This window comes from Andrographis paniculata, unplaced genomic scaffold (assembly GCF_009805555.1).
Source record: "Andrographis paniculata isolate CXL003 unplaced genomic scaffold, ASM980555v1 Contig71END, whole genome shotgun sequence".
Classification (NCBI taxonomy): domain Eukaryota; kingdom Viridiplantae; phylum Streptophyta; class Magnoliopsida; order Lamiales; family Acanthaceae; genus Andrographis; species Andrographis paniculata.
Genome location: NW_026137608.1, coordinates 5,107,882 through 5,133,282, shown reverse-complemented (window position 1 = coordinate 5,133,282; position 25,401 = coordinate 5,107,882). Strand labels below are relative to the sequence as shown.

The following is a 25,401-nucleotide window of genomic DNA, read 5'->3' as shown; positions in this document are numbered from 1 at the left end:
TATTTTTTAAATTTTGATTTTTCATTTTTTCTAATTTAGTTGTTTACTCCTACAATGTCGGGTTTTGATTTGAATTTAAATATTTTATTTATTTTTTTGTTTAACTAATATTTTTATATAATATTTTAGAAAAATAATTATACAACATATTTTTATTAAAAATTATATAAACTGAATAATAATAATAATAATTATGACTTAAAAATAAAATTATACAAATCCTGATTTTTAGTATTCTTTTTTTTATTATATATGCCACATTTAAATAATAATAATAATAATAATAATAATAATAATAATAATAATAATTCCCTCAAATCTCAACTTCAATATATGAGATAAGATAAAATAAAAACAAATTAAATATATTTACCTATATTAATATCACGTATCCATAACAAATAATATATTTACCTATCAATTAATATATTCGAATTTTTATTTTCAAAACACACAATAATATAATATATATATATAAATAAAATAATAAAAAAAGAACAAGTCCAAATCGCGTTGTAAATCCCAGCTTCGTCTTCGGCGTATTTGTATTATTACCACTTGTTACTCAACTCACCACTTTCAAAACCTCTTTACCCGCACCCCATCCCCACCCCACCCCACCCCCACCCCACCATTCAATCTTTCTCCTAAACTCAAAATCCAAAAAAAATAAATCAGACAAACAAAATACAAATCTATACTATGCGTTGTTTGGCATTATGGCTGAGGAAACACACACCAAATGTCCGAATTTTAGCCCATCAAAATCTCAGAAACTACTACAAGCACCATGATCGCCACCGCGCCGGCACCGGCGCCGGCGACCCAGCCTTTCTGGCATCGACGGTGCTGCTCGTCGGATCGGCATTCGGCCTCCACACGATCTACGGTGGAGATTCATCCGTATCGTATGCAGATTCCGGAAGCCAATTGAAGATGCAGCCGGAGAAGAAGCCGATTTACTTATTCAAAGGTAATTTGGTAATTTCCGTCGCTTAAATTTCATCGCCGGATCAACGCTAAATTTTACAATACGATCGTCAGATTCTTACCGGAGAAAGGTTTTCTTCAAATACGAGAAACGGATTCGCACGCAAAGTCCTCCGGAGAAGGTAATGCGATCGATCGAATCGATCTGTGTATCTGACTGATGATAAATGATCGTCTCACCTAAAAGCTTAATTATATACAGGTTTTCGAATATTTCGCATCTTTCCACACGCCGTCAGGAGAAACTTACATGACGCCCGCCGACTTGATGCGGGCCGTCGTCCCGGTGTTTCCGCCGTCGGAGACGGGCGCCGTACGCGGAGGATTTCTTAAAGGCGAGCTCGTCGCAACCGACCTACATTGTCCTCCTTCCGACTTTTTCATGTTGTTCGATACCAACAACGACGGCCTCATCTCATTTCCGGAGTTCGTACATATATATATATATACACGTATGTCGATGAATCTGCAGTCGTTACTCTTTACGATAAATCCGTTCCGTTCGTTCGATTCGATCGTAACAGGTACATATTCTTCGTGACGCTGCTAAGTATTCCCGAATCGAGCTTCTCCGTAGCGTTCAAAATGTTCGACCTAGACGGAGACGGGTAAGTACGTAAGAATCGATCAAATGTTCTAAACGAATTCGACTCGACTTTAATGTCGTCGTAACACGATCCGCGCAGCGGCATCGACAAGGACGAGTTCAAGAAAGTAATGTCGCTAATGCGCAGCCAAAATCGACAAGGAAAAACTCACCGGGACGGTAAGCGAATCGGGCTGAAGGTCAGTTCGGGATCCATCGAGGACGGTGGCCTCGTGCAACTCTTCTTCGGGAAAGACGGGAAGGATCGACTCAGCCACAACCGATTCGTCGAGTTCTTGCGAGACCTACGCGACGAGGTACAAGAACGCGGTTATAACATTTTTTCTCGATCATATGTAATAAGCTTTTCGCGGAATCGTTTTTGTAACAGATGCTCCGGTTAGAATTCGCTCACTATGATCACAAGTCGAAAGGGATGATCTCCGGCAAGGACTTCGTTCTATCGATGGTGGCGTCGGCGAACATCCGCTACATCGACAAGTTCCTCGACCTCGTCGACGATTTAGACGGCGAGCCGTCGCTGAGAGACTTGTCGATCACGTACGAAGAGTTCAAGAACTTCGCCGAGCTACGGCGACGGTTGGAGCCCTTCTCGATTGCGCTCTTCAGCTACGGGAAAGTGAACGGTTTGCTCTCGAAGAAGGACTTCAAACGAGCGGCTAAACAAGTAAAATCACGACCACAATTACGCGCACATATATACATTTACACATTCGAAAATCGATAATACTCTTACCTCGAAATTTTTCTTCGCGAATTCGATGCAAGGTCTGCGGCATCAGCCTCACCGACAGAGTCATCGACCTGGTGTTCTTCGTCTTCGATACAAACCGCGACGGGAGTCTGAGCTCCGATGAGTTCCTTAGAGTGCTAGAGCGACGCTCGGGCGAAGTCTCGCCTGCCCGCGAAGCCGGTTTACGAGGCGTCGTATCGTGTTGGCTCGATTGCACCGTCAACTGTTCTTCGAAGAAGCTGTCTATGATTCAAGGTTGATCGCATATAAAGCCATACATGTAAAGAACTCAAGAAAATGTATTCGAACACATATCGGCATCGCCCCTCGACTCAAGTAGTGACGTATTCTAGTTAAGTTCTTCTAAGAAAATGAACGTGTAGATTACGAGCATACGCAAAAACTATTCGGAAAGGTAAATCGAAGCATCAATAGAGATGGTAATAACACAAGAGTTAAGTTTAACAACGCAATCGAACTCAACGACAATTCAATCGATGTACACGAACAATTAGCGCTACACGAAAAATCGCTTACGCTCTTTGGCTCGATCGAGCCAAATGTAGCAGACATATTCTAGTTAAGTTCAAGTGTAGATTACGAGCATACGTAAAACGATTTGAAATGGAAAATCGAAGCATCGATAGAGATGGTAATAACACAGGAATTAAATCGAACTCAACCACAATTCAATCGATATACACGAACAATTAACGCTACACGAAAAATCGCTTACGGTCTTTGGCTCGATCGAGCCAAATGCAAAGCAAGAGCATCCCGAATTCTCATCCCAATCTCGTCGCTGTCTCCATCATACGCTCCGACAACACAACCCTCGTTGATTTCATCGTCGTCCTCCGGAAACACCTCGCTACACTTGATGAGAAAATTGTGTAACAAACAACACGCGACAATTACAAACGGAAACGCCTCGACTTGTCCCTTCCATTTTTTCGCGACAAGATTCCATCTTTTCTTAACCTTCGAAAACGCCTTCCCGGCGATTTCAATCCCCCGTCGATGCACCCTATTGAACACCATTTCCGACGAACTCGAGGAGCTATTTGGATTCGAATACGGAGTTAATAGCCATGGCAAAAGGGGATAACACGAATTGCCTAATATATATTGGGGAATCGACATTCCCGAATTTAGTTCGTACGAGGGACCGATCATATACTCCTTCGATTCCTCAATGCCGCGGTAAAGCTTCGATCTTTTTAAGACATTGTCGGGTTTCGTCGCGCCGGGCCAGCCGGCGGAGACATCTAAGAACCTCCCTTCGGAGTCTACCAATGCTTGGACTAATAAAGAATCTTTGGCCGCCATTGGAGACTCCAATTCGAAGCTTTGGATTCCTAAAACTCCACAGCAATTTGGGAGGGAAATCCAGCCGAATCCTACGACGATTCGATTGATATCCGACGAGAATTCGAACAAATGGCCGAGGTTTTCGACGATGGCCTTGCAGACGGAATAGAAGGCGCGGCAAGCCGTCGGAGAATCGAGGGAGAAGCGGCGGGCGACGGAGGAGAAGGAGGCTGCGTGCGACAGCCGGAAAAGAGTGGCGGCGAGGGCGGCATTGGGGGGGAGGGGGTGGAGGGAGGAGGAGGAGAGAGAAGGGGTGAGGAGGCGGAGGAGGAGAGTGAATGAGGGTTTGGAAAGATTGAAGAACTGGGGCCATCGGAGATCGGATTCCGGCGAGGAGAGGAGGGTGTCGAACCAGGTCTGCGGCGGCGGAGGCGGCGGCGGAGGGATTGGGGGGGAGGGGAGGGGGAGGAGGGAGAAGAGGCGGGAGAGGGAACGGGAGGTGGAGGAGAGGAGGGATTCCAAGTGGAGGGACTGGGCGGGGGAGAGGCGGAGGTCGTGGCGGAGGAGGAAGGAGTGAGCGGCGGCGACGGCGGAGATGAGCGGCGCGATTGCTCTGGAGAGGTGGTTCTGATGGGATCGGGATTTGGCGAGTTTGCTTTGGGATCTGAAGTTCAGCTGCTGGTGGCGGTGATGGTGGTGGTGGTGGTTTGTTTTCCTGCCACGGCGGCGTCCCTTGGAGGATCCGCCGGCCGGAGCCATTCCGGCGGTGACGATTTGGAGCTGAGCTGCGTTTGGGGTTTGGATTACTGTCTCTATACTGTGGGCGTCTTTGTCTGATTTGTGATTGGAGTGCCTTTGTAGGATTTATTTATTTCTTGCTTTTAATTCTAATCAGGGATCCGTTTGTTTGTTTTTGTTTTTTAATATAAATTAATAGGATTTCAATTTGTTTGATTTTTTAAAATAAAAATAATACCTTACGTTTTAATATCATTTTTTCAATTTTTTTTTTATTCAAAACAAAAATATTATTTTTTAATTTAGTAATTGTATTATTTATTTATAATAATTAATATCTTTACTATTTTTAATATATTATAGAAAGATTATTATTTTTATATCACACAATTTGATAAAAGTATTTTTATCTTTTACTATAAATTAATACTCTTTCTCCCATTTAATATGAGTTCAGATATAAAAATTTAAATAAAATATAATTAATAATTAATTAAAAATTATATTATCATAAATATTTATTTTATAATAAAAATAATTATAAATTATATGGTAGACGGATTTTAGAGAAAAGACGGATGGTAGATAGATTTGAAATGCAAATAGTAGACAAATTTCAGATTGCAGAACATATAAGCAGCAGATATGACATTGCAGACGAGATAAATTTTTAAAATTAAAAAAATAATAAAATTTAAAATATAATTAAAATATATAATTATATTTAAAAATAAAAATGACAGATTACATAAGGGACAAATTCCCAAGAAATTATGTGAGAAAACAAATTGTGCTGTGATTTTATAGGACCTAGATAACACAATTTTTTAAAAAAATAACAGGAAAAATGATTGGGTGAAAATCTTTTTTAATTTTATGTTGGCCACAAATTTGAAAATAAAAATAATATTATTATTATCCGCGAAATACTTCGCCACTGCAAAATGGACGTCTCCCATCTCCCCGCCACTACTCTCCGGCCACCGGCCAGGCGGAGCTCCGCCGCCGCTCCTTCCTTCGTCTACCTTCCACCGATCAAATACGCACTCAAAACCAGAAGAATCTCACCCTCTCTGAAAACCGGCGACCAAACGGCTCTCAAGCGAGCAGTTACCACGAGGAGCATCGCTCAAGAAGAAGTCTCGCCGAAACCAACGGCGGCTGCCGCCGCCGCCGCCGTCGACGCGCAGAAACTGGTGGACTTCCTGTACGCTGATCTCCCCCACCTTTTCGACGATCAAGGAATCGATCGAACGGCGTACGACGAGCGCGTGAAGTTCCGCGACCCAATCACGAAGCACGACACCATAAGCGGTTACCTCTTCAACATCGCAATGTTGAGGAAGCTCTTCAACCCTAATTTCGACCTCCATTGGGTCAAACAGGTTCGATTCTTAATTCAACCAACGCCAATTGCAAATAATATGCGCAATTTAGGCAATGGATGAAACCCCGCACCTAGGGTTCAATAACTGACTGAGGTTTTTGCAGACAGGGCCGTATGAGCTAACCACGAGATGGACAATGGTGATGAGATTCATTCTTCTGCCATGGAAGCCCGAGCTGGTCTTCACAGGGACCTCCGCCATGGGAATCAATCCTGAAACCGGCAAGTTCTGCAGCCACATGGTAAGGTGTTAATCAATCCCCAAATTGGAATACACTATGGTCAAATTTGGCACCTCATTACACTTCTTCGATCAAGGATTATTGGGATTCCATTAAGAACAACGAGTACTTTTCGATAGAAGGTTTGCTGGATGTGATCAAGCAGGTATATAATGCAATCAAAATCTCTCTGGTTTACGGATCGAATACACCTTAAATTTGTTGAATTCACAGTTGCGAGTGTACAAGACTCCAGACCTCGAAACACCAAAGTATCGAATACTGAAAAGAACAGCTAATTATGAGGTCTGTGTTGTTTCTTTCCATGGATATGCAGGGCATATGTTAGTAGTTTTCAGGAATTTTCATTGTGCAGCTTTCGATTTTCTGTGTTGTTCCTTTCCATGGATATATGCAGGGCAAATGTTTGAAGGTTTTTCAGGGATTTTTCGTGATGTTTGTGCAAATTACTGCGCATTGTTTGATTTTGAATATTTGGCTTAAGATTTCGATGTATCTGTAATAGGTGCGCAAGTACGAGCCGTTCATTGTAGTGGAAACAAGCAGCGACAAGCTATCGGGTTCGAGTGGCTTCAATTCAGTCGCAGGGTAAGATTTTTTTTACTAACTTGTTAACGAGCATACACTTAACATCTATACGAACCATTCGTCTGTTAGGTATATATTTGGGAAGAATTCTTCAGCAGAGAAAATTCCAATGACGACGCCGGTGTTCACACAGGCATTCGACGCAGAAACCTCCAAAGTGTCCATTCAAATAGTTCTTCCATCCGAAAAAGATATGAACAGGTGAGACACAACCAAAAAGATTATATTTTGCCGGAAAATGATGAACATTTTCATATAGCATCGAATAGTCTATATTACAATCATTGTTGTGTGCGTAAATTGTCCGAATGGTGATTTGTGGTTAGTTTGCCGGCGCCAAATCAAGAAGAGATCAGCTTGAGGGAGGCCGAAGGAGGCATTGCAGCTGTGTTGAGATTCAGTGGGAAACCAACCGAGGAAGTTGTCCGCGAGAAGGAAAAAGATCTTCGATCGAACCTTGTAAGGGATGGCTTGAAACCGAAAACCGGTTGTTTGTTGGCGCGATATAACGATCCCGGGAGTACATGGAGCTTTATAATGGTAAGCTTTACGGGCTTTACGCACTCGATTGATTTGCCGGGAACGGCTACTTATGTTTCCAACTTTGTTTTCGTTCTATTCATCAAAATTTCATTTTCGAAAAATCGATTACATCCTCTACCTATCTTTTGTTTAAAACATTTTGAGGAAAATATTGTTGGTTATAAGTGTTATTTCATTAAATACCTCACTTTTTTTTACATTACATCATTACTTTTATATAAAAAGTGAAGGAAAAATATATTGTTATAATTAAAATATTATTATTTATGAAATTTCGCGTCATAACTAAAACGTAAATATCTACTTTGTAGCCGGATAGAAGAAGTGTTTTTTACTATTTCCAAAACATATTTTGGCTTCTTTTATTTGGTGACGTTATTATTTATTTTTTTCAATTTCTTGGTGATTAGTTTTTAAATTATTAAAAAAATCAGCAAGTAAACAAAAAATATTTGTTTATTTATTTCTTATAGGAGTATTTTCTCATTTTAGATGATTGGATTAATTTTGATGATTGGTTTTATGTGAAGAGGAATGAAGTAGTAATATGGATTGAAGATTTTTCATTGGATTGAACCAACACGCCCACCTTCCATAATTGGTAAGGTTTCCTCTTTGGATATAATTATATTCTTTTCAATAGTATTATTATTATTATTATTATTATTATTATTTTAATTGAATATGTGTGTAAGATGGGATCCATATAAATTTAATTACATATTTACTTATGTTATTCTTACCATGAGTTAATGTAGATATATTATGTACTTGAATCAATGAGTACATATACGTATCATCGTATGCATAGAAGTATATTTTATATATATATATATATTGACCTAATGCATATAAATTGTAAATTTTAAATAAAAAAAAAAAAAGAAGAAAACCCATAAAAAATATATATATAAGTACTAATTTTGTTCTTTATATGTCTGGTAAAATTTAAAAAAAAAAAAGAAGAAGAAAACCCATAAAAAAAATATATATAAGTACCAATTTTGTTCTTTATATGTCCGGTAAAATTATATAATTTTGTTTAGATATGGAAACTAAAATATAATACTTCATTCGTCCACTTATAATGTTTATATATTTTTATTTTAGGACGTCCAATAACAAAGTTAACATTTCATTAAATACCCTATTTTTTTCCACAAATACTCTTACTTTACATCACATCATTACTTTTACGTAAAAAAAAAAAGTAAAGGCAAAAATGTCATTACATTACTTTTAATTACTCACTATAATTAAAATACTATTATTTTTAAACATCATGTCAAAAATAAATGTAAACTTTGTAAGTGGTCGGAAGGAGTAATATTTTAATGTAAAAATGAAACATATAAAAGGTAAAAGACGGTAAGTATTATAAAAAAATTTATTAAAACATAATTAAGTGAAAGAAAGGGTATTAGTAATATAGTTTTCATTTATTAAAGTAGGGATATTGAATAATACTCTATATGTTCCAACAAGGATGAGCTTTTGGTTACCAATACGAGTTAGTGTATATTAATAAATTATTAATAATAAGTTATGATATTATTTTATTATTTTTTATATAAATAGTATTGTTGGTATTTTAGATATTTTTAGCAGCATATCTTAATAAAATATATACTCTTTTCATCCCATTGAAAGGTTACTATTTTCTATTTTCGTACATCCTAAAATAAGGTTACCATTTCTTAATTTAGTAATTGTACTACCTACTTCACATAATAAATACACTTTGAACTTACAATATATTACACAAATGTCATTACTTTTATATTACACCATATTAATAGGGGTAATTTTATCTTTTTTACTATAATCCAATACAATACTAATATTTAAAACTCTATGTGCAAAAAGCAAACGTCACCCTTCTTGCGGGACGGAGGGAGTATAATATATACACCATTTTGTTGAAAATAAAATTTTATATAATACAAATAAATAAATATAACTTAAACCTAATTTTATTTATAAAAAAATGAGAAAATTTAAATATAAATAAAAATATTTTTAATTTAATTTAATTTAATTGATTTATATTTTTTTAAAAAAAGTATATATTTTAGATGAATAAATTTTTACTCAAAAATATAAATGGATCATCTTTTTATGAGATGGAAATAAATAAATAAATAAAATATATCATCTATGACGAGACGGATGGAGTATTTGTATTTTGGATGTCATTTTCCTAACATAGTAATCGGTAATCTTAATATCTAACTATCATAATAAATAATTCTTATAATATTATACAATATGTTTTTCTTTTTCATTACAATCTAATATAATGCTAATATTAAAAAATATACGGAAAAAAAATAAATAATACTCTTTATACGGGAGGGATATATATATATATACAAAACAAACATAGCCAAAATATTTCCATGTAAACCCAAACAAACAGTACTCTGTTGCCGGGAGTTCTACGCAATCAAATAAACTGTCATAACGTCCCAAAATACCTATTCAACAAATTCTTCATTAATTCAAATGATCGGAGCTACGGCGGCCGGCGGCGGAGGAAGCGGCGCCGCGGAAAGCTCTAGTACGACGGGAGGCGGCGATTCTGATAACGGTACCGTTGTAGTGCATGCGCTTGTGGCCGCCGAGCGCTTGGCCGGTCGGAAAATCCCTACCGCAGGTGGCGCACTGATGAAACAGCCGCCGGACCGGCGTCCACGTGGCGAGGCTCCAGCCGTCCGATGCAGCCGGCGGTCCGACGCTGTAGCTGGTTCTGTGGCCCCGGTTCTGGACCGCTACTCGACTACCGGGAAAGGGCGGTTCTGAGTTTGACCTGCTGCTAATTAAAACGGCGGAGTTTTGGGAGAGGAGGATCAGACCCTCCGCCGCAAGAACCTCGTCTTCCTCGTACGGCGGCGGCGGAATGGAACTCATGAGAGAAAGAAAAGCCATTAAGGTATATACGAAATCGAACTGAGGGATTAATTAATTATTGTGAATTATATGAACTGTATATATATATATATGTGTGTGTTTTTCTATTTATTTCCATGTTCAAGGTTTTTCATCAGATTTATATTTAAGGAAATACTCCCTCAGTTCATAAACTAATGTTATACTTTCTGGGACGTCAAACAATTATTGTCTTATTTTCTTTTTTAAACACAAATTTTATATTTTTACCCTCTATTCATTTATTATTTTTAATCTCTAAATACATTTAAGGGCAAATTTGTCAATTTTTAACAAAAAGACAATTAGCTAAAAAAACCGTGCAAATATACTTTAGGACAATAGAAATTGGACTGAGCAAGTAATAGATATGTATGTATTTAATGTATGTAATGCATGTCTGTAAGTATGGAAAGTTTCCTTGTTTATTTAACAACGTAACAATACTTTATAAGCCACTTCTAAGTTGCATATGATTTCAAATATTTTAGTGTGACTATTTTATATTTGTACTAAAATATTTGTACTTTCCAAAATCAATGTAGTATTTTTTTTAAAATTATTTCGTTTGTCTACATCTTTCCTATTTTAGTCAAAAGGCATTAATATATAAATATTAAAATACTTATGATTTTTTTAAAAAAACTAATTATCAAATTTTTAAAAGGCATTCGTTTATTAACTAATAAAACTATTATTATTTTTAAATTTCTTATAAAAAAGAATAACAAAAAACCGCTTTAAATTAAAAACAAATGAAATTTCAACGTTGTCACGAATAATTATTATTATTATTACTACTTCCTCTATTCGGCTCTAAAGGTCTCATTTATTTTTGGCGTCATTATATTTAATATTAAAATATCCTTATACATATATTTTTTACACAAATATCATTATAATAGTATTATAATACACTTATAAAAGTATTTTTCTCATTTTCTCCTTATTTGTTCTTTGTTTTTATATAATAATTGAAAATATAAATGGGACCCTTTAAGCTAGACGGAAGTAATATTATTTATTGTATAATAGAAAAATGAAAAGATCTTGAATTGAACAAAGCCTATAAGGGTATGTTTGTTTGGAATTTAGTACTTCTAGTTCTAGAAAGAAAAGAAACATTATGAAATATGTCGAACATACAATGAAAAAATTAATAAATATGAAGAAAAAGAAAGAAGAAGAGAAATATTATGAATAGATATATAGATATGGGACGGGAGGAATATTAGCATAGTAAAATCCAAAATCAAACCCCTCAAGAAGGGGTGGATGAACAAACAAGCTCCAATCGATTTTAAAAACTCTTAAATTCTAAAGAACATTCAAATAAAATTATTTTGAAAGAAAGCAGAATGTTTTTAACTATGCTATCACATCTAGGCATTCTTAAATTGTAAAAACAAATTAGTATCGAAAATGAACCTTAGCGTATGACTGAACTTCAAATTCACAATGTAATTATAAACACATAAGAGATTTGAATGAATCCATGAAGACATAATGAAAAGGCTAGCATTTTAGAATTCTGAAGCATTTGAATCAATGCAATTCTAACACCTATCTCTGAAAATGAAGAGTTAGGCAAAATTGGGAAAAGAAATTTGGTAATGTAAAACCCTAGAAATTGGATTACTTACGCTATCGGAAATCGAAGAACATTGAAAAAAAATTTGGACTATTTCTCGATTTATGCGTGCGCAGGGGCCATGCTAATCTTCTCTGTATCGTTCCAATTTTATCGGATGTCCCCGAAGGGACGAACCGTATGGGATGTCGTCAGACTTGTTGCCCGGTCTCCAATATTCTTCATTATTTATGTAAGTTCTTAAAATATGGATTTGAAATTTTGAAGGGTTCAAATACATTTAAATTTTAATTATATGATTGGACCTTATAAATTATAGAACAGAACTTGTAGCAGCAAATATAAGACCTCACATTTACAGATAAAAATAAAATAAAATAAAAAAATTCTACAAAATAAATTATAAATAAATCTATAGTTCCACTAGTAGTGAGTTTCAATACAGCCACTAAAAGAATTAACATACATAGATACTATTTTTGTTCCCATTGTACTTTATTTTAATTTTTTTTTGGATACAAATTTTTTATCATTTTCAATAAAAATATATTATTTTTTTTTTTATATCAAAACACTAACGAGGACAAAAATACTGGCAGAAAATTTGAAACTATTAATCTAACAGTAAAAGTACCATACTTCACGGCTATAATTAGCATTACATATAGCAAAAGAGCTATGAAAAAACCTATAGATTATATTAAATCTCTAGTTAACCAAAACAAAAAACTGCGATTAGATAACAAACATCCGTACGTCATAACAATGCATCTTTCCGAGAATCGATAGCCTTAATTTTGACTCACGTCGCGTGTTCCTCTGCCTGCTGAGAATACCCGTCATCAGTCACCAGTGTTATCTTTCCTTCTTCAGGCGAATCCACCTTCGCTTCGTCTTTGGGAAGAGCATTGCAGTGGATTGTATGCCACACGGGTCTTTCTTCTTGGAACAATCTGCGAGCGACAGAATCATCGGATAAAATTAACTACAGCATAAGTTCGTAACACCATCCCGGCCAATGACACACAACAACACACAGGAAAAGGTATAGGAGAGTCTTACGGGTGCTTGCAAAGAGTCGGACATTGGAATGTAAGTGCATATTTACAAGTCGACAGCTCGGTTATTGAGCTTATCATAGCTCGGGGTTCAGAGCACACAAATCTGACCTGAAATGGAAATGGAAGAGGGGTATGGTCAGCAATGTGTTAATAGCTCTGAAAATAAATATTTAAATGCGTACCTCTGTTTCTCGGGGCTCATTTGTTAAATCACAGAGAGTTCCATTTGTAAAAATATGAGCATGATACCTGAATATCATAGCAGTTAAGTTCGATTCGAATATATATATATATATATATATTGTAAGGAGCTAGTTCTTTTTCATGCAGTAAATATAATTGAAAGTACCTCTGAGATGCATCTTTAGATCGAGGATCCTTCAACGTGGACATATCAGATCGATTCTGATGGTAAGCCTCGGTAGCATCAGCATCATAAAATCCCAATACAAATTCTTGAACCACCTATACAATTAATCACTTGGCCTCATTTACAGGAACAAAAGAAAAAGGGAAGGATAGTCCGAGATAGAGGTATTATGCAGCACAAGCTAGTTAGCAAATCCTAAAATTAATTATTGGAAAGCAACAAGTACAAATGATCAAGGTTTAAACAAGCCAATCTTGTTTATCGTCGTGTTAGCCAACAGAAAGGTATTAACATATTGATAAAACTCCGATAGAGCAGATCATAGGCAGAAAACTACATATTCTTTGAATTTGCTAGCTGGAATAGAAAGAAACTATCTAAGCAGTGTCAAGCAAAAGCCGTGCACTATAAAATGATGTGCAACAAACTACCTTCTCATCCTCCACATGAATTTGTCGCAATTTATTTTGATAACAGAACTCATACGACCACCATCCCTCTTGCTGCAGTCAAACATTTAACAAATGTAAGTCTATATTGGATCACAAAAAAGATATCCCAGTGTGCACAAAAAGAAATGTATTCAAATTTCTAGTCATGAATAACAAAGCATATTTGCAGTGGCTTATAGAGATAAGTAAACTTTATTTCATTCCTCTTGATTTTTATGATCTTACCCTGATAAAGCACCTATCTTTCAACACTTCCAATAGTTCATCCGGCGTCTTCAATTTCACACGTGTCTCAGACTCAACAATCATGCTGCTTATATTCTGCGGAGACACTACCTTCCCGCTCTTGGATTTCTCCACTTTGGGTAAAAAACAGAGAAATTTCTCTCCATTTTTGTTGGGCATAACAATAGATTCTTGGTCATGATCCTGAGAAGTCAAAAACTAGTTAGAATTGTGGTTACCAAAATGAAAATGAAAATTTATTATTATAACACTAACTACAGTATTTGACCTACATGGCAATGCTACTCCAGTTTCAACCTTTTCAATTAAAAAAGAAACTATACCGCCAGTCGTTCTTCGCCAATTGAAGTTGGAGAAGCGAGATTAAAGTCTAATACAGAATAAACAATGGGAGATAAGTGTATTTACGCCGAGAGAATGATTAATGGGATACAGCAAGTAACAACAAACATATGCCTCTCAAGTGAATTTCTAGTATGAAGATTTTACTACCACAGTACCACTGCAATTCATCGTCATTAGTTTTCCCGTCAATTCTGTGTTCTACACTGATTTAAATCATTTTAGCAAGCCCTTTTTCACTCCTGAAACTAAATCCAACGATTCAAGAGGTGTTAAAGGGATTAAAGGATAGCTACAAACAAACAGACTTTATCCAAAAGATTACATGGCTATGCACCTACATAGAAAAAAGAAAAGGAATATTAACCAAAATGAACCAAGTTAATGTCACTAAAGGCGCCAAGAAAATTATCCCAAGTTAATGTCATTAAAGGCGCCAAGAAATTTATCCCAAGTTAATTTATCCCAGTAGAATGAACTGGATATCCCATGTACCCTCTGTATTACCTGCCTTCCACGCATCTGATACTATTTATCTTTTCAACTGTTGGCACATTGTAAACCTTGAGAAACAATGGGCTTAAAGATGTCTCTCAGGAAACAAATGTCTCTCCATAAGGATCTAGGTTTGATGAATTTCAACTTCCTTACCATTCCTCATGGCATAGGAAAAGGATATTAAACATAGAAAGGAAGGAAATGAATGTTCAAAGCAAAAAAAAAAATTATCGCAAACAGCTGAGAACAAATTAAAATATCTCAAGGAAGAAATCAAATATTGTTTAATGCTGTCAAAGCTGCTCAGCCTGGGAAGGTATAGTCATGCATATTCCACTTACTAATAGGATTAAAATCTCTCTGCCTCTATTTCCTTTTATTTTCTAGAATAGACGCGGTAAATCGTTAGGTCATGTGATAAATGGGCTAGCACAGGCTAGCTTGATTCTCATCGGAAGGCTAAACAAGGTTGATGGCATTAAGAGTCTCCAGCTCGTAGATTAACAAGCCAACTTCATTTCCAAATGTAGAGAATGCAAAAAACTAGTTCTCAAAATTTGTGCAAAACGATTCCAACTGAGAGGTTTCAAAATAGGTTTTCAACCGAGATCCCCTCATCTATATGCAAATCAAATAATTAATATATAAAGCAACATGGCGTTCTAATTGTAGGGGCCCTATATATACAATCCAGGAAACATCTTCTTAAGCAGTGAATTGACTTGCTAGAATATTCTAGTCAGAATGGAGATTATTACCAGATATGAACCTAATTGTATCTCAAATTACTGGGCAAACATCACAGATCAGGATGCTTTCTTGGGTTGAACAAATAAATCTATTAATGGATTTCGAATCATGCAATGGATATATTATTTCAACTTCAAAACTGAATGAGCGAAGTAAGTAGATACCAAGACAAATTGGATTTGCAATCAATGTCTTCAATACTTTAACACGCAACAGAAATACACTAACTCGGTGTTAGAGGTTTTCCATTGAAGTTAAGTTCAAACAAATTTTGACCATTTATATGATTATCATTGTATAATCTAAAATTTTAAAAATAAACTGCATAATATATAGTGTTAGGGAATTCTTTGTGACACGCGAAATATGCAATATAGGGTGTGTGCTTTTGGAGTTTGTTTAGGTTTTGTATTTTGGGTTCTTATATGTTTTAAGTTAAGCAGTTGTTGGATATGATATATTTTGTGGACATTGAATATTGGATGTGATGTTATAGGGAAATTGAGAGATTGTAAAGTAAAATATATATATAACAGAAATGACTGAGCACACCACATGATTTTCGTAGGTGATGTGTGATAGAAGAAGCTATTCCAAATCGAATTTTTTACTCAAGTATATGATATAATCAGAATTGAAATGAACAACAAATTTGATAGTCGGCTGTGCCACTTACAGGATGGTAAGGTGAGTCTTCCAGATGAAAATCAATTCTGAACTTGGGTTCCCGAGAGCTTCGACCAAAGGTACCACCTAAAATCAGACATGGTATGAACAAAGGGGCATATCACAGTTGACACAAACACTAGAATATTAACACTATTTCATAAGTGCTGCGAATAGCTGAACACATATAGAGACCATAGCACTGAAAACTAAATTGATGGAACCATAATATCTCACACTTCAACTCAATATTGCTCGACAAAACAATTTTTGCTCAACAAATGAACATAACCAGAGAAAAAAGAAGCTTTTAATTGCAATACGATGATTCTACAACTCCACACAATCTACAGAAATCTAGACAATTGATGCATCATGTCGTGTTATTTCATGGCCAGATAATGAATTTCAGTTGGACCAACTACATTGATATTCAGCACAATGAAATTTCATCTGCAATCAATACAAGTATCGACTGGTATTGTTAAATTGTTGGTACCTGTATGAGCTGGGATGATCTGATCCGAGGAGACGGCGCTGCAGAAAAGAACGGCAGCAAAAATTGCGGGTGCCCAACACCATACAAGCCTCATGTTTTGGGTACTTTCCCCGTGAATTGAAAATTTTGTTAACCCTAATTTTGCTATTTGATTTCCCCCAAATGGCCGATCAAAGCAGAAAACGATGAGTCGACGGTGAGCAAAAATCCGAATATTCAATAAGAATTAAATAAGTTTTAAGCATCGAAATTTTCGCTGTTAAATATTTATTATTTTTATAATTTTTAAAATTTCAACATTTTCAAATATAAACGGTTCATAAAATTTTGGAAATTTTTTGATCTTTTAAATTAACTTGAAATTTTTTTTAAAAAAAATTAGATTGAAAATTTTTTATTTATTAATTTACATTAAATATATATTATTTTTATAATATTATAAATTTTTCAGATAATAAAAAATAATAATATATTGTAAAATTTTAGATTTGAAAATTGAAATTTAAATATGACATGTAAAATTTAATTTAATTTTTAAATTGTTTATTGAACGCGTGATAAGTTATGACATGCATTGCACCAATGGCATTCTGCCACGTCAGTTACATGACTAACTTTATATCTTTGAACTATAAATTATTTCGTATCCCCTCGTCCGGAACATATGTACTCTCAATTTTTAAATACTCATTTCGTTTCAAATGAAATGTACTTTTAATAAATTAGAAAATAATACTTATCCGTCCATATTTGCTTTTGACGCAGTGTTTAAAAAATAATAATATTTTAATTATAGTTGGCAGTTAAAAGTGGTGTAATGACATTCTTGTATTTGTGGAATGTTTACTTTGTAATTAGACGTCCCAAAATAGAAATGTGTATACTTTTTAGCGGAGGGAGTAATATATTTTGTTTTATAATAGTAATAGTATTTTATTTTATTTTTTATTTTTTTTATGACGTGAGAATCCGCACTTATAAAAAAAGAATATTTTATTAGTTAATGAAAATATATAATAGTTTTTCACATTTTTTTATTTGACTTTATATATAAATTAATTGTATATGTAAATATGTATTTGTAATTTAAATAAAAATTAAAAATATTTTGATATTATTGTATAATTATTTTTTTCATTGGTCAAATTTTAAAGCATTCATTTTATATGTGTAAATATGTATTTATAATTTAAATAAAAATTAAAGGTATTTTAATATGATTGTATGATTATATTTTCTAAAATATAAAATGAATACTTTGAAATTTGACCGATGAAAATAATAAAAAACATGCATTGAATTAGGTAGGATGGAGTATTCTTTTTATATTAATAAAATTATTGGTATTTTAAAAATATAAATTTATATATATTATTTAAAGATTTTAAAATATATATTTAAATATTTTAGTATTATATTTCAATAACATAGGTATAATATGAGTATTATTTTATAAATAATAAAATTTTATATATAAATAAAATATATATTTATTAACTTATAATTAACTTAAATTAGTTTTATAAAAAAAATAGAGAGTTTTAAAATTTAAATATTAATAAAAAGATTTGTTTATTTAAAAAATTGATAAAAATAAATGAATTTTGAATGGATATTATTGCTAAAAAAAGTTATAAATTTAATTAAATTAATTTATATTTTTAAATATGTTTAAAATAAATAAATTTATCAAATATATATAGAGATCATATGTTATGAGAATAAGAAAAAAAAAATAAATCATTATGACGGAATGGAGAAAATACTACTTTCTTCGTCCCATTGAAAGGTTACTATTTTCTATTTTCGTTCGTATCAAAACAGGGCTGCTATTTTTTAATTTAGTAACTGTACCACCTACTTAAACATAATAAATATTCTTTCAACTTACAATATATTACACAAATATCATTATTTTTATATTACATTGTACTATATTTTTGTCATTTTCATTACAATTCAATATAATAGTAATATTCAAAAATCTACTGGCAAAAAACAAATATCACTCTTCCAATAAGACGGACGGAGTATATATTATTGAGGTCCGATACAAACTGTATTGATTTGATCGATCACTATATATAATAAAAATATATAGCATTATATAACAAAATTATAAAGGGAATAGAGTGTAAATAAAAGTATATAGCATGATATAACAAACCTCGGCACCTTCGAATTCATTTGTTACACATGATTCACGTAATGTGTCTTACCGTATGTGTGCACTTTCGGATAGCGATTGCGGATTATCATGCTGTTAAAAATTAAAAAAAAAAAATTAAGAATCTTACCAAAATAGAAAGTAGCACATTTATTGAAACTGAATGTAACATTAAATGTGAAACTAGTGATGTATAGTAAATGCGTGGTCCCGACGACTTAGTAATAATATTATTAAAAAGGAAAATTCCACATATTTTTTTTGTTAGTAAAATTATAAAATTGAATTTGAGGTTTTTTTTTTTTTTTTTTTTTAAATACATAATTTATTTGATTATTTACAACAAATAATACTAATTTTATTGTATTATTTCATTTCATATTCTTAAATTACTAACTAAATTTTAAAAAATATCTTCAACTATCTTTTTAATTTTTTTACTTCTTCAATAAACTGTGCCCAAATGAACTAATATTTGCTGACGCCGGACGTAGAAATACTATTTTTTATTATTTTTTACTATAAAATAAAAAATTTATATTTTTATTAATTTTGTATCGGATCAACTGTGCATAAATATAACGGAGGAAACATATATACTCCCTCTGTCCGGTTAGAAAGTATACATATTTTTATTTTGGAATGTCCAATTACAAAGTAATCATTTCATTAAATACCTCATTTTTTTTCACAAATATCCTTACTTTATATCACATCATTACTTTTATACCAAAAAAAGTAAGGGCAAAAATGTTATTTTACTACTTTTACCTAACCAAATCACGGCTCTAAGAGTCTCGTTTAATTTTTGTGCGTTGATATTTGAATATTAATTATTATATGAAAACATAATACAAATAAAGAGAAAATTATAAAAATACTTCTATTTGTGAAAAAAATATATAAATATAAATATATTTTTAATATTAATACAATGACGTAAATGAAATTTTTAGAGTCTAACATATTCATAAATTTTTTTAAGAATTTTTTTTTTTTACATAAAATATTACATTAAAAAATATATATATATAATTAAATCGACATTTGATTACGATTTTGAATATCCAGTTAAGACCGTTTCCAACCGCCTATTTGATAAATATATATATATACACATATATAAACCAAAAATAAAAATAACAGAAAAAATAATAATAATAATAAAGAAGTCAAAATTACAAGGAAGCGAGGCGATGAGATGACGTCGCCCACAATCTTGGAAAGCACGGAAAATCCCTGTCCCACCTTCACGGCATCATCCATGGCGACGGGCGAGACCAGAAGCGTTTGGCAATAGCAAGGCGACAATTGAATCGCAATTCCCCCACACACAAGTCTATGCATATATTTATTATTATTATCGCCATTAAATCGATAAAAAACATTCATTGTTCTGCCCGTCCTTTTCAACTCCATTTCGATTCCTTTTTCGATTGCGATGCTATGCTTTGGTGGCTCTCACGTTCCTCTGACACACCACGTTTCCTTTGCCCCAAACCTTTCTGTGGTCTTTCCATTGCGTAATCCGATTCCAGTCTTCGCATCCACGTTTTCAATTTCTCTCCTTATTTGTTTTTTTCAGAATAATTAATTCATGTTCGCCCTTTATCGGGAAAGGGGAGGAAGAAAACTTTGCTTGAGGTAGAAAACAGGTATCCTAACGCATTCGTCTTCACCTTTTCTTGTTCTTATTCAGATTTGGTGGCTAGGGAAAGGATTTATTAATCGTATTTGTTCTACACCTTTCGTTTATTTTTTCATTTTTTTTGGTGAAGGTTTCAGGCTAGGAATTGAGGGTTTTGAAATTAGCAATCGATTTTGGAGAACTTGGTGTGGATAGCTCTGCGATTTTGTATCTACGGTAGGTTCATTGATTTATCCTTCCATTTCTAGGTTTATCTGTTGGTAAATTTCCTTGGATTGTGGAGAATTGTTTTCTCAGGTGGATTGAATTTCTGTTGGGAATAAACTTGATTGAGGAACAGTAGAAATTAGGTATTCATTTGTCTGTATTGAGGATTAGATTCTTTGTGATTTTTGGCCATTGGTGACGATGGGAAAGCGTGGTGGAAAGGGGAAGAAATCTCCGGGAGATAAGGCCGGGGGAGAGTCGAATTTCCGGCAGGTTAAGGCAGTCGAAAACATTACCAAATCTTATGATGAGGACACAGCAGTGTTCATTTTGATGTCTAGGGAGCTCAAAGATGAGGGCAATAGGTTGTTTCAGATGAAGGATTATGAGGGAGCAATGTTGAAGTATGATAAGGCGATAAGTTTGCTTCCGAGGAGCCATGTTGACGTGTCGTATTTGAGGAGTAACATGGCGGCCTGCTATATGCAGCTGGGGATAACTGAGTATCCGAGGGCGATTCATGAGTGTAATTTAGCTCTTGAAGTCACGCCGAATTACAGCAAGGCCTTGTTGAAGAGGGCTAGGTGTTACGAGGCATTGAACCGGCTGGATTTGGCGTTGAGAGATGTTGGGACAGTGCTGAAGAGGGAACCGAATAATCTGATGGCCACTGAAGTTGCAGAGAGGGTTAAGCAGACGATTGAGAAACAAGGGCCGTTGGATGTTGAAATCCCTGTGGATTTGGTGCCATTGCCGGAGGAGCCACCGCCGCAGCCACCTCAAAGCAAGGCAGCTAAAGGGAAGGCTCGGAAGAAAAAATTGAATAAAGTTGAGGAGAACAACAGAGATGATGACATGAAAGAGGAAAATAAGGGTGAGGAAGAAATGAAGATAGAAGGAGAAGAGGTCAAAGCTAATGGTGAAGAAGCAGTGATGAAAATCGACGACGCGAATGTGGAAAAGAGAAGTGGAAAAACTGAGGATGGGAATAAGGAAAAGAAAACAAAAACTGCAAAAGCAGAGGCTGCAAATAAGGGAAAGAAAATCGGGAAAACTGTGGATGTGAATGGGGAAAGAAATTCCGAGGACAAATTGGTGGTGGAGGAAGAAAAAATTAGTAACGGCCATGGAGAGGAGCCGAGTAGGTCAGTGAAGTTAGTATTTGGGGAAGATATACGATGGGGTAAGATTCCTTTCGCCTGCAGCATTCAGAAAGTAAGGGAAATTGTTTCTGATCGGTTTCCCGGCTTGAAGGCTGTTCTTGTCAAGTATAGGGATCAAGAAGGTGATTTGATTACAATCACCACGACCGAAGAATTGAGGATGGCTGAAGCGAGTGCAGAGAACGGGTCGATGAAGCTGTATGTAGTTGAAGTTAATCCCGATCAAGATCCTCTGTTTCGGAAGATTAAAAATGATGAATTGGAAGGAAACATCGACAAGAAAAATAGTAACGAAAACGGACATGTAGGGGAAAGAAAGGAAGTGCAAAGTGAATCAGCTTGTATAACTGATTGGATAGTTCAGTTTGCTCAACTCTTCAAGAATTATGTCGGTTTTGATATCGACGCTTATCTCGATCTTCACGAGGTTGGAATGAAGCTCTGTTCGGACGCCATGGAAGAGACTGTAACTAGTGAGGAAGCTCAAGAACTTTTCAATGCCGCAGGCGACAAATTCCAGGAAATGGCGGCATTAGCTTTATTCAACTGGGGGAATATTCACATGTCTCAGGCGAAAAAGCGGGTGAATTTTAGCGACGAATCTCCCAGAGAATCCATGGCTTCACAGATCAAATCTGCACACGATTGGGCAAAGGCGGAGTATATAAAAGCCGGAGAACGATATTCCGATGCTCTAAGAATCAAACCGAATTTCTATGAAGCCGTTCTAGCTCTTGGGCAGCAACAATTCGAGCTGGCGAAACTTTCTTGGAATTATGCAGTCGGTACTGACGTTGAGCCGGAATTGTTTCCGTCGACAGAAATTATCGAGCTCTACAACAAGGCTGAGGAGAATACGGAAAAGGGATTGCAGATGTGGGAGGATGGGGAGGAAAAACGAGTCACGGATCTATCTCTCCCGAATAAAGTTGAACCTATCCTACGCGACATGAAACTCGATAATTTGTTGAATCATATAACAGAAGATGAAGCAGCGGAGCAGGCGGAAAACATTCGATCTCAGATATATATTTTATGGGGCACGATGCTGTATGAACGATCGATTATGGAATTCAAACTGGGACTTCCGGTGTGGCAAGAATGCCTTGAGGTTGCAGTCGAAAAATTCGAGCTTGCCGGCGCTTCTCAAACCGATATCGCTGTCATGATAAAAAGCCATTGTTCAAATGACACGACGTTGGAAGGTAACGTATAGATATGATTTTTGGAATATTTTGTAGGTTTTGCATTAGATGTTATTGAATGAGGTGTTTAGCATTTCTTCATTACGATGATGCAGGCTATGGGTTCGACATTGATGAGATAGTTCAGGCAATGAATGAGATGTATGATGCAAAAAACTGGCAGAAAAGAATTCCCTCGTTCCGATTAGAGCCATTACTTCGACGGAAAGTTTCGAAACTCAATTTTGTCGTTGAAAATGCATAAATGCGCCTGCGGAAGTGTCACTAAGTACATAAGCAGCTGTGCGTCGTGCTTGGCAGGACAGTTGGTCTATTACTTTCTCGAATTACATTCTTGGTGAGTTGAAGCTTCATATTCGTGATTTTTATGTTTAAATCGACGTCTAGTAGATATAAGGGACATTGTGCTCACAGAATTTTCAACTTTACTATGAATAAAAATAAAAAATAAAAAATAAAAAATGAACGGACGGATAGTCGAGAACCTCATGATAGAGTTCATCTCTTAATTGGGAAGTTATGTTGTTGCTAATGGGAAGTAGATAATTCCTCCAAATGTGATTTAGGTTTGAAGTCTTTTATCTAAAAATTAGGAATATCTATTCGATGCAAGGGTGTGTTTGTTTGTGGGTTTTGATTTTTTAATAGTAAAAAGTTGAATTTGAATAGTTATTAGATCTAATATAAATAGAGATTGATGTGATATTTTTAATGTAAAAGAAATTTATAGTATAATATTAAAAAAAATAAAAATAGTTGTTTGATGTGATATTTTTTTATGGAAAAAAGAATCTGCATAGTAAAAATCTGTGGTAAAATCCACAAAAGAACACAACCTAGATGATTTGAGTTTCTTGATGATGTCTTAGTAACCGTAGCTTCATCACACGAATGTAGCATACGCTTGTTTCTCTATTATGTAAGAAGCAGCCGTACATGAATATGGTTAATAGCTTTTTACTTTTACCTTTCTCGAAGAAGTTTTACCTGCTGATACAAGATATCAAAATATATTGCTGTTCGTTTAGCGAAGATCCACTCTAAAACATTCTCGAATAAGTATATATCACTTAAGTAATTGTGTATATTCTGCTGCTGCGCTTAATTTGTTAATGTCGACGTATTTAGTCAGTGCATTTGTTCTTAAAACATTGTCTATTGTGCAGGCTTCCATGTCTCTTCATCTGTTCATTTAATTACGTTGTAAAAAGCATGAGGTTTGTTGCGCCCGACTCGACAGGCAGATTGTTGTGTCTTTTCTTGTTAGTTGTTTTCTGCACGGCAGAATACAACGATCGATTGTTACACTAGCACGGCAGCTAGTTATTTAATTGATAGCAGGAAATCAGTAATTTTTGTGTTGAACATAGAGCGCCGGAGGATAATGTTGAAGGGGTAGAAACTACCTTTTTTTGTTTCTGCTCGACTCAGCACCGTCTACCCTGCCCCATAGGTAATTCTTGAAAGATTCGAGCAACATTATTTTGTTTCTTCTGTTGTATTTGTATTTGTATTGGTTGTATTTGTATTTGTATTTGTATTTTTATTTGTTGTATTGTATTGTATGTTTCTTATTGTCGAAGTGTAGGATTTTTTGCGCCCCGTGTAGTGTTTGTGTGTTAGCTCGTCGTCTGCATGTATAATCTTGTTTTTGAGACCAGTTTCTGTCTGTTGTTATTTGTAAGGAGTTTTAGAACTAAATTTGATTCGAATGGTCTCATTTGGTAATTGAATGTCTTTTCTTTGATGCTGGATTGTTATTCTTCGAGTGCATTTTAAGTAAATTTTCAGCCGAGTTTAATAGTCTGTAAATTAAGTCCGGTAAGACAAGTCACGGGAAGATGTCTTTGAGCTTATTTTTGGGAGGTTTTATTGGGTTATTCTTGTTCTATGTGATCTTATTTTGTGTATGAAATTGATGTAAGTTTACCTCAACTTTGCACAAATAAATTTAACCCTTGGATAGATAATAGTGGGTTTTTATGTATCAAAATTACTATTCAAATAAAAAATCAAAATAAATCAACTTTTTTTTAAAATATATATATATATATATATACATGAGCATATCATGATTCAAAATAAATAAGACTTAGCATTCTAATGAGCATTTAAAATTTTTGGTAGGTTTGTTTATTTATGCTTTCGAAGACATTTATATTAGTTTGCCAGCATAATTTTTAACAAAAAAAAATATTAATTTTTTGTAAAATATTATATCAAAATACTATTTAAATAAAAATGCATATGCAAAAAATATTAATAATCGAAATCGAATAGAACAAATATCAAATATGTAATATTTCAATTTGGTTCGATAATTCGATTCGGTGTTTTTGTCCAGCGCTAGGTCCTAGAATTATGCAATTGCTAACGAGAAAAAGTCAATATTACAATCTCCAACGCTAGACCATTTGCATTTTATTTATTTTTCTAAAAGACACCAAACTAAAAAATATGAAATAAAGC

At 34.5% G+C, this 25,401-nt stretch overlaps 6 protein-coding genes and 1 non-coding gene across 7 annotated transcripts; 3 read left to right on the top strand and 4 right to left on the bottom strand.

Annotated features, from left to right (window-relative positions):
* The first annotated feature begins 702 nt into the window (after window positions 1-702).
* LOC127264842 (calcium uptake protein, mitochondrial-like) lies at window positions 703-2,590 on the top strand. Its single transcript, XM_051294384.1, has 7 exons — window positions 703-973; window positions 1,045-1,112; window positions 1,193-1,416; window positions 1,515-1,598; window positions 1,677-1,893; window positions 1,968-2,264; window positions 2,366-2,590. The coding sequence occupies exons 1-7, from the start codon at window positions 703-705 to the stop codon at window positions 2,588-2,590; spliced, it is 1,386 nt and encodes a 461-aa protein (XP_051150341.1).
* Window positions 2,591-2,622: 32 nt separating this feature from the next.
* On the bottom strand, window positions 2,623-4,480 carry LOC127264975 (protein ALP1-like). Its single transcript, XM_051294594.1, has one exon. The coding sequence runs from the start codon at window positions 4,398-4,400 to the stop codon at window positions 3,063-3,065; it is 1,338 nt and encodes a 445-aa protein (XP_051150551.1). The 5' UTR covers window positions 4,401-4,480; the 3' UTR covers window positions 2,623-3,062.
* An 809-nt stretch (window positions 4,481-5,289) lies between these two features.
* On the top strand, window positions 5,290-7,925 carry LOC127264693 (uncharacterized). Its single transcript, XM_051294194.1, has 8 exons — window positions 5,290-5,764; window positions 5,871-6,008; window positions 6,085-6,153; window positions 6,222-6,293; window positions 6,514-6,596; window positions 6,666-6,797; window positions 6,923-7,136; window positions 7,670-7,925. The coding sequence occupies exons 1-8, from the start codon at window positions 5,324-5,326 to the stop codon at window positions 7,712-7,714; spliced, it is 1,194 nt and encodes a 397-aa protein (XP_051150151.1). The 5' UTR covers window positions 5,290-5,323; the 3' UTR covers window positions 7,715-7,925.
* A 1,710-nt stretch (window positions 7,926-9,635) lies between these two features.
* LOC127264839 (zinc finger protein 36-like) lies at window positions 9,636-10,067 on the bottom strand. Its single transcript, XM_051294383.1, has one exon. The coding sequence runs from the start codon at window positions 10,065-10,067 to the stop codon at window positions 9,636-9,638; it is 432 nt and encodes a 143-aa protein (XP_051150340.1).
* Window positions 10,068-11,737: 1,670 nt separating this feature from the next.
* On the bottom strand, window positions 11,738-11,831 carry LOC127265119 (U6 spliceosomal RNA). Its single transcript, XR_007841912.1, has one exon. It is a non-coding gene; the product is annotated as a U6 spliceosomal RNA (small nuclear RNA).
* A 420-nt stretch (window positions 11,832-12,251) lies between these two features.
* Window positions 12,252-16,758, bottom strand: LOC127265087 (protein OS-9 homolog). The gene is made up of 8 exons (XM_051294770.1): window positions 16,543-16,758; window positions 16,054-16,130; window positions 13,767-13,970; window positions 13,521-13,592; window positions 13,069-13,184; window positions 12,902-12,968; window positions 12,721-12,827; window positions 12,252-12,611 (listed from the first exon to the last, which is right to left on the bottom strand). The coding sequence occupies exons 1-8, from the start codon at window positions 16,634-16,636 to the stop codon at window positions 12,461-12,463; spliced, it is 888 nt and encodes a 295-aa protein (XP_051150727.1). The 5' UTR covers window positions 16,637-16,758; the 3' UTR covers window positions 12,252-12,460.
* A 3,299-nt stretch (window positions 16,759-20,057) lies between these two features.
* Window positions 20,058-24,514, top strand: LOC127264874 (protein PHOX1-like). Its single transcript, XM_051294435.1, has 5 exons — window positions 20,058-20,364; window positions 20,488-20,573; window positions 20,655-22,932; window positions 23,028-23,269; window positions 24,099-24,514. Exons 3-4 carry the CDS (start codon window positions 20,766-20,768, stop codon window positions 23,174-23,176), a joined length of 2,316 nt encoding a protein of 771 aa, XP_051150392.1. The 5' UTR covers window positions 20,058-20,364; window positions 20,488-20,573; window positions 20,655-20,765; the 3' UTR covers window positions 23,177-23,269; window positions 24,099-24,514.
* Window positions 24,515-25,401: the final 887 nt, after the last annotated feature.

Bases quoted from the DNA above. Each gene is read 5' to 3' on its own strand.
- LOC127264842 (XM_051294384.1), top strand. From the start codon at position 703: ATGCGTTGTTTGGCATTATGGCTGAGGAAACACACACCAAATGTCCGA. The intron at 1,417-1,514 runs GTTCGTACATAT...CGATCGTAACAG, and splicing joins GGCCTCATCTCATTTCCGGA to GTACATATTCTTCGTGACGC. The intron at 1,599-1,676 runs GTAAGTACGTAA...CGATCCGCGCAG, and splicing joins TTCGACCTAGACGGAGACGG to CGGCATCGACAAGGACGAGT.
- LOC127264975 (XM_051294594.1), bottom strand. From the start codon at position 4,400: ATGGCTCCGGCCGGCGGATCCTCCAAGGGACGCCGCCGTGGCAGGAAA.
- LOC127264693 (XM_051294194.1), top strand. From the start codon at position 5,324: ATGGACGTCTCCCATCTCCCCGCCACTACTCTCCGGCCACCGGCCAGG. The intron at 6,009-6,084 runs GTAAGGTGTTAA...TCTTCGATCAAG, and splicing joins GCAAGTTCTGCAGCCACATG to GATTATTGGGATTCCATTAA. The intron at 7,137-7,669 runs GTAAGCTTTACG...TTTTATGTGAAG, and splicing joins GTACATGGAGCTTTATAATG to AGGAATGAAGTAGTAATATG.
- LOC127264839 (XM_051294383.1), bottom strand. From the start codon at position 10,067: ATGGCTTTTCTTTCTCTCATGAGTTCCATTCCGCCGCCGCCGTACGAG.
- LOC127265087 (XM_051294770.1), bottom strand. From the start codon at position 16,636: ATGAGGCTTGTATGGTGTTGGGCACCCGCAATTTTTGCTGCCGTTCTT. The intron at 13,185-13,520 runs GTAGTTTGTTGC...TTAATTGTATAG, and splicing joins TTCATGTGGAGGATGAGAAG to GTGGTTCAAGAATTTGTATT. The intron at 12,828-12,901 runs GTACGCATTTAA...TTTCCATTTCAG, and splicing joins ATGAGCCCCGAGAAACAGAG to GTCAGATTTGTGTGCTCTGA.
- LOC127264874 (XM_051294435.1), top strand. From the start codon at position 20,766: ATGGGAAAGCGTGGTGGAAAGGGGAAGAAATCTCCGGGAGATAAGGCC. The intron at 22,933-23,027 runs GTAACGTATAGA...ACGATGATGCAG, and splicing joins AAATGACACGACGTTGGAAG to GCTATGGGTTCGACATTGAT.